At 41.9% G+C, this 13427-nt stretch overlaps 1 protein-coding gene across 1 annotated transcript in view; it reads left to right on the forward strand.

The window, feature by feature from the left end:
• Positions 1–3926, forward strand: part of TRAF4 (TNF receptor associated factor 4) — a 47824-nt gene extending 43898 nt beyond the window's left edge. The window contains exon 7 of the mRNA XM_073667883.1: positions 227–3926. Within this exon, the coding sequence (XP_073523984.1) occupies positions 227–859 (633 nt within the window). The 3' untranslated portion in view covers positions 860–3926. The remainder of the gene's footprint in view (positions 1–226) is intronic.
• The last annotated feature ends 9501 nt before the right edge of the window (positions 3927–13427 follow it).

The following is a 13427-nucleotide window of genomic DNA, read 5'->3' on the forward strand; positions in this document are numbered from 1 at the left end:
ATCACAGATGGCATGTTCCTTCCAGAAATTAATCCATACATCTGAATGGAGCGGTTTCTGCAACATGTGCATGGATATTTCTTCATGTCTTGTTCAGATGAATGGGACAGTTGTAGGAATGTCAGCTATAAATTTGCTACATGTAACCATATTCTAATGAAAAATGGAAGAAATACTAATAAGAGTAATAGAAAATCATGCTTTTTTTCTCCTTTTTTTCCACCAGTGCCCTAAGATTGGTATGAGCAGACATATAGAAGAAAATATGAGAGCCCACCTCAGTATGATGTCCTCCTTAGTAAATCGACAAAGGCAGGAGATTCTGGAGCTGAGGAAGCAGGTGGAGGAGCTGTCTGTGAGCAGTGAAGGAATACTCATATGGAAGATCAGCGACTATTCTCGCAAATTGCAGGAAGCGAAGGTTCGGGGCAACTTTGAATCATTTAGCCCACCCTTTTATACGCACAGATATGGCTACAAGCTCCAAGTCTCTGCCTTTTTGAATGGCAACGGCAGCGGTGAAGGCAGTTACCTTTCCGTATATATAAGAGTTCTCCCTGGCGAGTATGACAACCTGTTAGAATGGCCTTTCTCATTTCGTGTCACGTTTTCATTACTTGACCAAAGCGATCCTTCATTGTCCAAACCCCAACACATTACAGAAACCTTTAATCCTGACCCAAACTGGAAAAACTTCCAGAAACCAAGCGGTTCTCGAAATTCTCTGGATGAAAGCACCCTCGGCTTTGGATATCCTAAGTTTATCTCTCATGAGGACATTCGAAAACGCAACTATGTACGTGATAATGCTGTATTCCTTAGAGCATCAGTGGATATTCCCCAGAAGATCATTGCATAATTGTAATGTGTGGACATTTACGAGAGATGACTTGTTCTCGCACTAAAATGAGCAGTGTTTTCTCCACTTTCAGTTCTTGAGTTGTACCACTACCTGAGATGGCCTAGCTTGAATAAGGAGGATGGTTACAAAAGAGGTACAGATGTTTTGTCCTCCAGTAAGTGTAAATTTTCTTTTACGTTCATATGACCAAGTCAACTGTGAAGCCTTGGAGATACGAAGATGGTTATCCAAACCATTGCTACATTTTTTGGGGAGAGATGATGATGGTTATCCAAACCACTGCTACATTTTTTTGGAGATGATATTCCAAAACAAACTGTAAAAGTCTATGTGACCAAAAGTTCACCCTTGTTCTTCTCTTTTGGCAACAACGTAATAGCTGCTGCAAAACTGGGACTATGTTTGTCACCTGGCACCTTTGAGTGACAAGGAATGGGGAGCCCTTATAGAGGATGTTTCTTTGCACCTCACAATACTGGAGTTTTTTTTGCGTGGACTTAGTGCAATAAACTGCTGAACATTATGGAGGAATAGGAGAACTGCATTAATTTTATCTGAGCTGCAAAAAAAAGGGCCTTTTCAGACTCTTAAGGTGTTTGTGAGGTCAGCACCTAAGAGCAAAACTAAAGTCCAGGTGCTAACATAAAGCCAAAGTGTCTAACCAAGAAGAGAGGACTGTGAGGTGTACCCCATGCAATACAACAGAGACGGGTCTACCTCAGGGGTGTTTGTGGTGCTGGCAAACATGCAAGGAAGCATGAGTAACTTTTAGCCAAATTGAATTATTTGGCTCCCGTGGGTCCAAGGGTTTACAAAAAGACATTGGCCAAGTGCCCTGATAACATGCACGTCAAATGACAAACCGACGAGAGTCTTGATGCCATTTGTCACCCAATGTGGCCGCCAGGTTCAGTCCATTTGTATTCAGAGCAGCAGCATTTTTTACTCAAATTTTATAGTCTTTTTACTCATTTTGTAATTGACAGTTTGATAATGATACGTACCGGACAGCTTTGGGAATTGATTCTAATGATTTCTTAGCTGGGTTATTCTGTTTCTGATTATTGTATGATGAGAATGTTCTGTTTGATGTGACGTCTCTAATGTGAGCCTCGCAGCTCTGTACATTTCAGTGAATAAAATCCTGTAGTGAATTAACTGTCTGAGACACGCGCACAGCACGGCCTCTCCTGCCGAAACGAAATTACCTTGTATGTTGAGCATCACAAGAGTGACTGACCTCCAAATACTGACCTAGATTTTCTAATCACACTTCTAAAAACCTTACACTCATTATCGTTAATGTGGACACATGCTGAAGACTACATTTCTTACTTGACAGCTACCCATTCATCAGACCATTCACCAGGACACCAGCAGACTCTAAGCACAAAGTAATGAGTCAATTTAGATTAGTATCAGTACTTTCCATATGGGCCATAAAAAGTATCCATTATGGCCACTGATATAAGAAACACAGTCAAGATTGGATGAAATCTGTCAGCAGGTTTTCTATGCAATCTGAGAGCAGCATAATGTAAGGGTAGAGACCCTGATTTCAATGAGGGCTTTGCTGTTTCAATAAAATCAGTGTTTTATTTAGTGATTATCACTAGAGGACTAGATGCCTCGTGCCTCCTAGTCCAACCACACACCCAGCACTGATTAGCAGTGGTGTGGACAGGGTTATACACAGCTCAACAATACGATTTCTTCTCTGACTCTATCACAACTGCTGCTCCCAGTAAACTAATTGATTCATCACTGGGATTGGGGTCTCTGCCCCTATATCATGCTGCTGTCATATTACATAGCAAAATCCTGCTGACGGATTCCCTTTAATTAGCATTTGACTATGATACCATTTCCATCTGTGACAGATTAGCCTACAGAAAATGCCCCAATTGGTCTGTCCAAATAGGTTGATCTCAGTGGATCACATACACTTTTTAGTTCTTACAGAATTTTTCTCAGGTCCTCCATAGATCTATCAGTTTCGTAATGGGATGACACGAGAACAGTGAGCAGATTGTACATTCTAAATAACTTAAGAAGTTTTCCAGCAAGAAATACGGCGGTCATTTGGTGGACTGAATTCAGGAAAATGCAGTTTTATCGGGTCTTGTGTATATACAATAAGTCAGTGCCTCGTGTATTATTCAGGATGCTCCAGAGTTTCCTCTACATTTCCAGTGAATAGATGGATTTTTCTATAATACTGGTTCCGTGCCCCACTGCATCATTGCGTTAAACTGTGCATAGACCTTTAAGTCCCATAAAGACATTCTCCATATTACTAACATATTCAGTCATTGTAAAATAAAAAGTTTATTATTTTCACACTTTTTTAGGCATTTTCACGATGTCTATTTTTATCATTTCCTATTAGCGTTCATGGTCGTGACTGTGAATCCGATGAATCTTCCTTCTTTATATGTAATTGGCTACATAAATTAGAGAAATGTGAACAGCATGAGATAAGAAGTGTAGTTCTATTAATCCATATTTTTAAGTCCTTGGTGTAAAACCATGTAGAAATGTCATGTGCCAGAAGCCCCCATAGACCCCATTTAGGTAACTTGGATGCATGATGTACGTGAGCATCTTGCATAGGCATACTCTGTGGATATACAAATTTTGTTATATAAAAATAGAATTATATAAAGTAATATATTAAAATATGTGACTCCCCTCCCCCAAGGAACTCATTACATTGGCCAATGTACCTACCAAGTGCCAATAGTATAATAATAGGATCTGACCTTCTGCGTGCTGTAAAATATGGTAGGGCCAATGGACGAGCCATGTCTGGAGTGATGGTGCTATGTGGCAATGATCTGTTTATCTCAAAACAATCTGGAACCTGTTAGGAATTGCAGATCGTGGAACACTGTGAGATGGCTCTGATACCCGTGTCATCTGTGTTATGTAGCGTGTCTGAATTATTATTGTTAATTATTTATTGTCTAAACTATCTGTGCTGAATGAAGAATTAATGTATTGGATGGAGGGGCTACTGATTGCCTTTATACTTTTGTATAATAAATCCTCTCCATGATGAAAATTCTTGTCTTTTTTGTGATAATGTAATTTGTAAGCGATTAATTACTATTATTTCTACTAGTGCCAACATACTCAGTTGTACTTTACATGTCATACTAGGAAGAAAATATTTTCCTATTTAGGTAGATGGTCAATAACTAACTTTAAAGAAAACCAGGTAACCTGGTTGTATTGTTTCTTTGGACCATGGAAGCATATTGGGTACTTGAATGTAATTTAAAAGAACAAGTGAAAACCTACAAATTTTTACAAAACAAACCGATGAAACAAGTTTACGTAAATCGGGTTTTCAGAAGGAGAAACATTGCTGATTGTTAGTCCTTGAAATTGGTAAGCAGAAAAGTACAATGTAGAAACCATACTTTTAATGGTGAAGATAGATGGCACAGCCATTACAATACGCGAGTGAAGAAAATTTACAATGTGATCAGTCCTTTTCCCTTTTTCCACTTCTTGATGTCACAGTCTGACTGTAGAATAGCAAATGGGCTCCTATACTGTTCCTCAGGGTCCCTAGCTATCCCTGTCCCCAGGATTACCCCTGATGGTGGTGATGCCTGGGTCTCATTCCTCACTTTGCTCCTGAGTAGCACTAATCTGATAAGTGTATGGGGAGAACACAAACAAGACAGAGAGGGCAAAGTAGAAGCACATTCACACAGCACTTTCACAGGGAAAACCACTAAGGAACAAAAGTCTAGAGCCCATGAAGCAACAAAGTAACACACAGACACCAAGGGAAAAGGAAAGACTTCACCAAACACTGCTCGCAACAACTTTGGAATAACCACCAGTTAACCAGGATGTGTCCACCTCTCCAGACCAGGATAGACTAACTATAGCTGGCATTACCTGCATAGCAAAAGCCAGCATATATAGAAGGAAGGCAGACATGACTGGTTCTCCCACAGCATGTGACTGAAAGAGATTAACAAGCTTAGCCCAGCAAAGATTTAACTTCTACTAACCAGCCTAGGAGCAGCAACTCTTTGAGTTGACGCCCGAGTCACCCTGCGCTGATCATAGCTATCATTGTAGTTAAAAGGAAGAGTGTAAGAATCTGTAGATTGCGCAGACTCTGACGCCCCTATGACAGTTGGTAGCAACCAACTCTAAAACCTTTTAGCACTTGAACAGTTTGCTTTTTTATATTTCCTGCCTGCTATTTTACAATCTCTCCATCCTTGCTCTTGTCCTGTACATCCGTTTTATTTTTTGTTATAGGTAAATAGAGCAGATTCCCCATAAAGAACCATCTGAAACACAGTATTCTGTATAGGTCCTTAAAGCGCACCTGTCAGCAGAATTGTGCTTAGAAAACCACATACACTGTCAGGTGGGTGACATTACACTGAGTAAAATGATACCTTTGTTGATGAAATCCGTCCAGTGGTTCTTTTATAATCTTTATTTTCATTTCTGCCATAATGATATGCTCATGCTTCGGGGTGGCCTTTGGGGAGGGGCTGTAACTGGTGCTATCATTATGTATGCCTATCTCATGCCTCTGACAGGTGACCTGCCTACTATTTTAAATATTGCCTTTGTATTGTAATTTCTCTGCCAATGTGAAATTTACATTTCCCAAAATGGCCGCTGGCACCTGCGCATGCACAGTATCATCTTTCGATTGCCGAGAGATGCTACTGCGCACACGCCAATTTGCTTTTGGAAACAGAATTTGGGTGCAGCAATATGGCGCTGCGCGTGAGCAGTAGCATCTCTCAGCAACCTAGAAATGCTACTGCGCAAGCGCGAGTGGCGAGGGCCGTATTGCTGCAGGCAGGTTTCTTTCTCCTGTAGCAAAATGTCACCCGCCCATGTGCAGTAGCATCGGCAAGCGATAGATGTGTGCGCTTTAATAGAATCTAGAAAGACCTTATTGTTTTCTGGAAGCTGATAACATAATTATCACATGTTCCATGACCACTTTTCTACATACAGATGTCCCCATTAATATTGACGTTAACGATAATGACTCATTGGGGAATTGACACCTTTCATCAGTAAGTCATTATGTTGCTTTGTGTCTGTTCTCTCCAGTTTTATGTATGGAAGGTGTGAAGAGGTAGGAGAAAGAGAATATTTATCTTGGAGACTGGTAGAGATCATTCATTTACAAAATGTTAATCATAAGGCATGTAAAAAAAATCAGCCAGTTACGTCTGCAAAAAATGCACTATTCTGGTCCGTAAAATAATCACTTTTTCAGTTTACTACTTGTTAATATATCAAGGACAGCTGCAAATTGTAATACTTTTATTTTGTTTATAGCTCATTGCCGAGGGGACTGACCACCACTGCTGGTTAGCTCGCAAGAATTGAGGTAAAGCTGGATAGGATTAGAAGGTAACTGCGCTCCAGAAATCCTGCCATCTTCAAAATTGTGCTTACAACCTCAATGGAAAAGAGCTTGTAAGGACTGTGAATTTTCTCCTGTCGAGCAGCGGTGGTCGGTCTCCAAGTCAAGTGTTTTTAATATCTCAAAAACAGCTAAAAATTTTAATAAGTACATTTAAAATATGCTTGTATTTATAAGCACTATCCAACAATACCCATTTATGAAGATGAGAAGCATCCTTTAAGGCAGGGGTCTCAAACTCTGCTGGGTATATGGACCGCACATGGAAAAAATTAGAATTTGGTGGGCCGCATTCTTTGCATGTCAAAGTGACATTTTTAGTGATGCCATTTTTTTGTATACACCGTCTGAACATTTTTGCTGTGTTTATTTTTTTATAGCTTGGGTTGTTACGGATGTGGCGATAATAAACGTGCACTTTTTGTGTTTACTTTATATATATAAAACAGCATTTTTAGTGGCAAAACATTTTTTCATGCTTTATTTTTAATTTCTATTTTTTTTTTATTTTTACAATTTTGTTTTCTCCAATTGGCCACATAGAGTAATATTGTTTTACAATTAGCACCGTATAGTAATTGTGGCAAACATCTAGTAATGTGCCCCATCCTGGTGGTCCAAATCTTGTAGTAATGTTCCATATCCTGGTCCCCATCTTATAGTAATGTGCCCCATCCTGGTAGTCCCATCTTGTAGTAATGTGCCACATCCTGGCAGTCCCATCCTGTAGTAATGTGCCCCATCCTGGTGGTCCCCATCTTGTAGTAATGTTCCCATCCTGGTCCCCATCTTGTAGTAATGTGCCCATCCTGGTCCTCATCTTGTAGTAATGTGCCTCACCCTGGTGGTCCCCATCTTGCAGTAATGTGCCCCATCCTGGTGGTCCCCATCTTGCAGTAATGTGCCCCATTCTGGTGGTCCCCATCTTGCAGTAATGTGCTCCATCCTGGTGGTCCCCATCTTGCAGTAATGTGCCCCATCCTGGTGGTCCCATCTTGCAGTAATGTGCCCCATCCTTGTCCTCGTCTTGGAGTAATGTCCCCCATCCGGTAGTAATGCCCCATACAGGTCCCCATATTATAGAATTATCCCCATTCAGGTCCCCATATTGTAGAATTGTCCCCTGCGCTGTTCTTCACACACACATAAAAGAGAAAAAAAAAAGATTCTTCTCACCTTTCCTCCGTTCCCTCGGCGTCACATGTGTCCCGCAGGCACAGACCCTTTGACGATCCCGACCTGGTCCAGGAGGAGCCGCCAACTGCAGCGCTGAATTGCCACGCAGAGACCGTCTCCCAGCACAGCATATCCAATGCCAGCCGCTGGCCTATCAGAGGCCAGCAGCTGAAATCTGCGCATGGCAGTGATGTCATACGCTGCTGCGCCGGCACGCAAATGTCAGCTGCTAGCCTCTGATTGGCCGGCGGCTGGCATTGGTAATGCTGTGCTAGGAGACGATCTCTGCGTGGCAATGCAGCGCTGCTGTCGGCGGCTCCTCCTGGACCAGGTCGTAATCATCAAGGGGTCTGTGCCTGCGGGCCCCATAAAGCAGCCTCAGGGCCCGCGTGTTTGAGACCCCTGCTTTAAAGAGTAACTGTTGATTTATTTTTTTATTTCAGAAATCAATAGTAAATAAGAAACTTTAAACTAATCAGGGAAATCTGCTGCTTTCTCCTCCTGGGCTGATCATTCATTTTCAAAATTCTCTATTTACAGGTAAAATCTGTATTTAGTGAAGACAGGAGATGATAGTTGCTAGTGATAAGATTTTATGTAGAGGTGAAGAGGAGGAAGCTAGAGACAGAGCTTCTCTCTCCTAACCACCCTCCTCACTATATAGAATCTCATCAGTAGTAATGGTTATCTCAGTAATGTAGTAATCTGTATTCATTGACTACAGATTTTACCTGTGAATTTAGAATTTTGTAAATTAATGATCAGTCCAGGAGGAGAACGAAGCAGATTTCTCTGAAAAGATATAATACAAAATTGCTCATTTTGATGTGTATTACTGATATATGAAATAAAATTAAAATGACGGTTACTCTTTAAAGGGAATCTGTCAGCAGATTTTTGCTATGTAATCTGGAGACAGCAGGAGATGAGGGCTGAAACACAGCTTTCAATGATGTGTCACTTATTAGTCTGTGTGCTGTTGTTTACTTACAATGAAAGTTTTATCACCAAGACATTATCACTGCTGGGAATGGTGTTCATGTGAACAGTTGTCAGACCTCGCCTCCTCCTCTGATAAGCAGTTCACAGTCAATAGACAATGTGCACAGAAAGCTGTGGTGTGGGCGGGGTTAGCTTTGTGAGCTCTGCTTCATGCTACATCTAAAAACTCTGATAGTTTACTGAGTGCAGCAGTTGTGACACAAAGTGATACATCACTGGAATCAAGGTCTCGCTTTCTACATTATTCTGCTCTTAGATGAGGTTACAAAAACCTGGTGACCGATTCCTTTTAATTGAGTTGTATAAGACTACTGGTGTGCTATTGGCTGAGGTCCTGGGGTTGAACAGACAACGTTGTACACATCCATACATTTTCTTGTCAGCTAGTACACAGCTGTACACTTGCTAATGTATTAATTGAATGCTTCTTCCCTGGAATTGGTGGGGGTCTGAGGACCCGAACTGCTAGCAATAATCAGAGATGTTGAAAGGGAATCTGTCAGTAGGATCGACCCTCCAAGCCATACATATGGGCATGTAGGCCATAGGAGCTAAATAAAATAACCGGAAATCTGTGATCTGATGTCTTATTCCAGTGCAATCCACATTTTTCTTATATGTAAATGAGCTGTTAAGATCTATGGGCCGGACAATGATCTACTTGAGAATCTGCCTCCAGAGATTATTGTAAATGAAAGGGGACATCACTAGTGTAAGACATGTAACTAACAGAGAACTGTAGAACTGAACTTTGTTTCCTTACAAACACGTTAGCAGCTGCAGCTCTCACAGCTCTGCTGTATTGTATCTTGTGAGATGGAAGCTGAATGAGAAGAACCTGCAGGTGTGTTAGGTATAATCACACACAGCTCTGCAGTGAGATCAGGAGAGCAGAGAGCGGCCATCACATATCACACTGGTAATGCCCCTTTTTATTAAAAATAAGCTCTGGGGGCAGATTCTCATGCAGATCAGTGTTCGCCCCATAGCCTGGAACAGCTCATTTACATATATGAAAAATGTGGATTTCTCTGAAATAAGAGATCAGATTGCAGATATCAAGGTATCATTCTATTCAGCTTCCTACAGTGGGGAAAATAAGTATTTGATACACTGCCGATTTTGCCAGTTTTCCCACCTACAAAGAATGGAGTGCTCTGAAATTTTTATCGTAGGTACACTTCAACTGTGAGAGACAGAATCTAAGAGTAAAAACCAGAAAATCACATTGTATGATTTTTAAATAATTAAATTGTATTTTCTTGCATGAAAAAAGTATTTGATCACCTGCTTGAACTCATTACCTGTATAAAAGACACCTGTCCACAGACTTAATCAATCATACTCCAACCTCTCCACCATGGCCAAGACCAAAGAGCTGTCTAAGGACACCAGGACAACTAAGAAGTGGCTACATAAGCATTTCAAGGTCTTGCAGTGACCTGAACCCAATAGAAAATCTTTAGAGGAAGCTGAAACTCAATGTTGCCCAGTGACAGCCCCGAGACCTGAAAGATCTGGAGAAGGTCAGTGTATACAAACTTGGTCAAGAGCTACAGGAAACATCTGACCTCTGTAATTGCAAACAAACGTTTCTGTACCAAATATTAAGTTCTGTTTTCCTATTGTACTTATTTCATGCAATAAAATGCTAATTAATTATGTAAAAATCATACAATGTGATTTTCTGGATTTTTTTTAAGATTCTTTGTCTCCCAGTTGAAGTGTACCCACGATAAAAATTACAGACCTCTCTATTCTTTGTAGGTGGGAAAACTTGCAAAATCGGCAGTGTATCAAATACTTATTTTCCCCACTGTATGTTCTACGTGCCCATGTATAGGGCTTAGGGGGTTGATCTTACTCACAGATTCCCTTTAAGATAAGATAAGATATACTTTATTTATCCCGGAGGAAATTGCGGTATCACAGCAGGAGAACACAGATCTCGAACATGACACATATGATAACATAACATTTGGAATGCTTTAGACATTGCTTTTCAGACATTTGTTAAACACCCCCATAGCTGTTGGAACAAACGATCTCCTGTATTTTTCCTTTTTACACCTTAGTTGTATTAGGCGATTGCTGAATGTGCTCTTCTGTTTCGCAAACAGTTCATAAAGCGGGTGTGTGTTGTTGCCCATTATAGCTCTGCACTTCTTCTTAATCCTATCCTCTACCACCTCTTCAAAAGTCCCAAGCTGTAGGCCCACCGTCACGCTAGCCTTCTTTATAAGTTTGTTGAGCTTGTTGGCGTCAGCAACACGCACACTGTTACCCCAGCAAATTATTGCCGCAAAGGTGGCACTAGCCACAATGGATTGGTAGAACACCTCAAGCATTTTGCCACACACATTAAAAGACCTTAACTTCCTTAGGAAGTACAATCTACTCATCCCCTTCTTGTAGACCTTCTCCATGTGGCACTTCCAGTCTAGCTTGCTATCCAGGTAAACCCCCAAATATTTGAAACTGTCCACCATCTCCACATCCTGACCGTCAATGGTAACAGGTAGGCATACCTTCTTGCACCTTCCATAGCTCATCACCAACTCCCTGGTTTTCTTAACATTTAGTTCTAGATGGTTAGCCTGGCACCATACTACAAAGTCCGCAACCACCCTTCTATATTCCTCTTCATCCTGGTCCTTCCCAATACCGCCAACTATCACAGAGTCATCCGAGTACTTCTGGAGGTGACAACGGTCTGATTTATACTGAAAGTCAGCTGTGTACAATGTAAAGAGGAATGGCGACAGCACTGTTCCCTGCGGGGCTCCGACACTGCTCAGTACACTATCTGATGTAGCCGTCCCCCACCTAACAAACTGTGGCCTATCCGACAGGTAGTCAATTATCCAATTCACAAGTCCCTCATCCACATAAGGAGCTATAACATGAAAAATCTAAATACCTTATAGTAGGATTCGCAAACACTAATGAAAACCAAACTAATTTCTAGGACCCCACGCCTTATTCATGTATGGGCATGCGCGTAGCCGCTAATAAATTGCTACATTTAGAAATTGCCATCCTAATAACCAAGTTAGCATGCAACATGTAAGGTATTGTTCAGTTGTGATACGGTCATTACAGCAGTTAGGACTTGTGTTTGGTATGTGTGTATCTTCATTGTTATGCTCTCATATGTTGGATGTTGTATAGGAAAATATTTTCCATGCAAATGTCTTCCCCCCTGGGGAGCACAAGGTTGTGCTGTACATAACTTCTCATTGTTAACCTAATGAACACATGCAAATCTCAAACAACTGAGTACATGAAGGATAAAGGTGTAGACTCACTGTTACTGAAATGGAAAGTAATAAGAAAGTAATAAACTCAATGATCGCTGCACTAACTGATCTAAACACATCATTGTCAGCCTCAAACACTAGAACACTAGTGGTGAACACATTATCACTGATATATCAACTTTTATGGTCTATTAGGTTCTTAAAGTGGTTGTCCAATACCTATAATGCCCTATGTAAATATCTATTTTGAGGCCCTAAGCACTTTTGTAATTTGCTCAATTATAAAATATCATACTATTCTGCCTATATACACTGCTCAAAAGAATAAAGGGAACACTTAAACAACAGAATATAACTCCAAGTAAATCAAACTTCTGTGAAATCAAACTGTCCACTTAGGAAGCAACACTGATTGACAATCAATTTCACATGCTGTTGTGCAAATGGAATAGACAATAGATGGAAATTATTGGCAATTATCAAGACACCCTCAATAAAGGAGTGGTTCTGCAGGTGGGGACCACAGACCACATCTCACATGCTTTCTGGCTGATGTTTTTGTCACTTTTGAATGTTGGTTGTGCTTTCACACTCGTGGTAGCATGAGATAGACTCTACAACCCACAGAAGTTGCTCAGGTAGTGTAGCTCATCCAGGATGGCACATCAATGCGAGCTGTGGCAAGAAGGTTTGCTGTGTCTGTCAGCGTAGTGTCCAGAGGCTGGAGGCACTACCAGGAGACAGGCCAGGACACCAGAAGACGTGGAGGGGGCCATAGGAAGGCAACAACCCACCAGCAGGACCGCTACCTCCGCCTTTGTGCAAGGAGGAACAGGAGGAGCACTGCCAGAGCCCTGCAAAATGACCTCCAGCAGGCCACAAGTGTGCATGTGTCTACACAAATGGTTAGAAACCAACTCCATGAGGGTGGTATGAGAGCCCGACGTCCACAGATGGGGGTTGTGCTCACAGCCCAACACCGTGCAGGACGCTTGGCATTTGCCACAGAACACGAGGATTGGCAAAGTCCCCACTGGCGCCCTGTGCTCTTCACAGATGAAAGCAGGTTCACACTGCGCACATGTGACAGACGTGACAGAGTCTGGAGATGCCGTGGAGAGCGATCTGATGCCTGCAACATCCTTCAGCATGACCGGTTTGGCAGTGGGTCAGTAATGGTGTGGGGTGCCATTTATTTGGAGAGCCAAACAGCCCTCCATGTGCTCGCCAGAGGTAGCCTGACTGCCATTAGGTACCGAGATGAGATCCTCAGACCCCTTGTGAGACCATATGCTGGTGCAGTTGGCCCTGGGTTCCTCCTATTGCAGGACAATGCCAGACCTCATGTGACTGGAGTGTGTCAGCAGTTCCTGCAAGATGAAGGCATTGAAGCTATGGACTGGCCCCCCCCCCCCGTTCCCCAGACCTGAATCCGATTGAGCACATCTGGGACATCATGTCTCACTTCATCCTACAACGTCACATTGCACCACAGACTGTCCAGGAGTTGGCGGATGCTTTAGTCCAGGTCTGGGAGGAGATCCCACAGGAGACCATCCGCAACCTCATCAGGAGCATGCCCAGGCGTTGTAGGGAGGTCATACAGGCACGTGGAGGCCACACACAATACTGAGCCTCATTTTGACTTGTTTTAAGGACATTACATCAAAGTTGGATCAGCCTGTAGTGTGTTTTTCCACTT

Source organism: Phyllobates terribilis, unplaced genomic scaffold (assembly GCF_046119375.1).
Source record: "Phyllobates terribilis strain yellow unplaced genomic scaffold, ASM4611937v1 Scaffold_2__4_contigs__length_985480577, whole genome shotgun sequence".
In the NCBI taxonomy this organism is placed as follows: Eukaryota; Metazoa; Chordata; class Amphibia; order Anura; family Dendrobatidae; genus Phyllobates; species Phyllobates terribilis.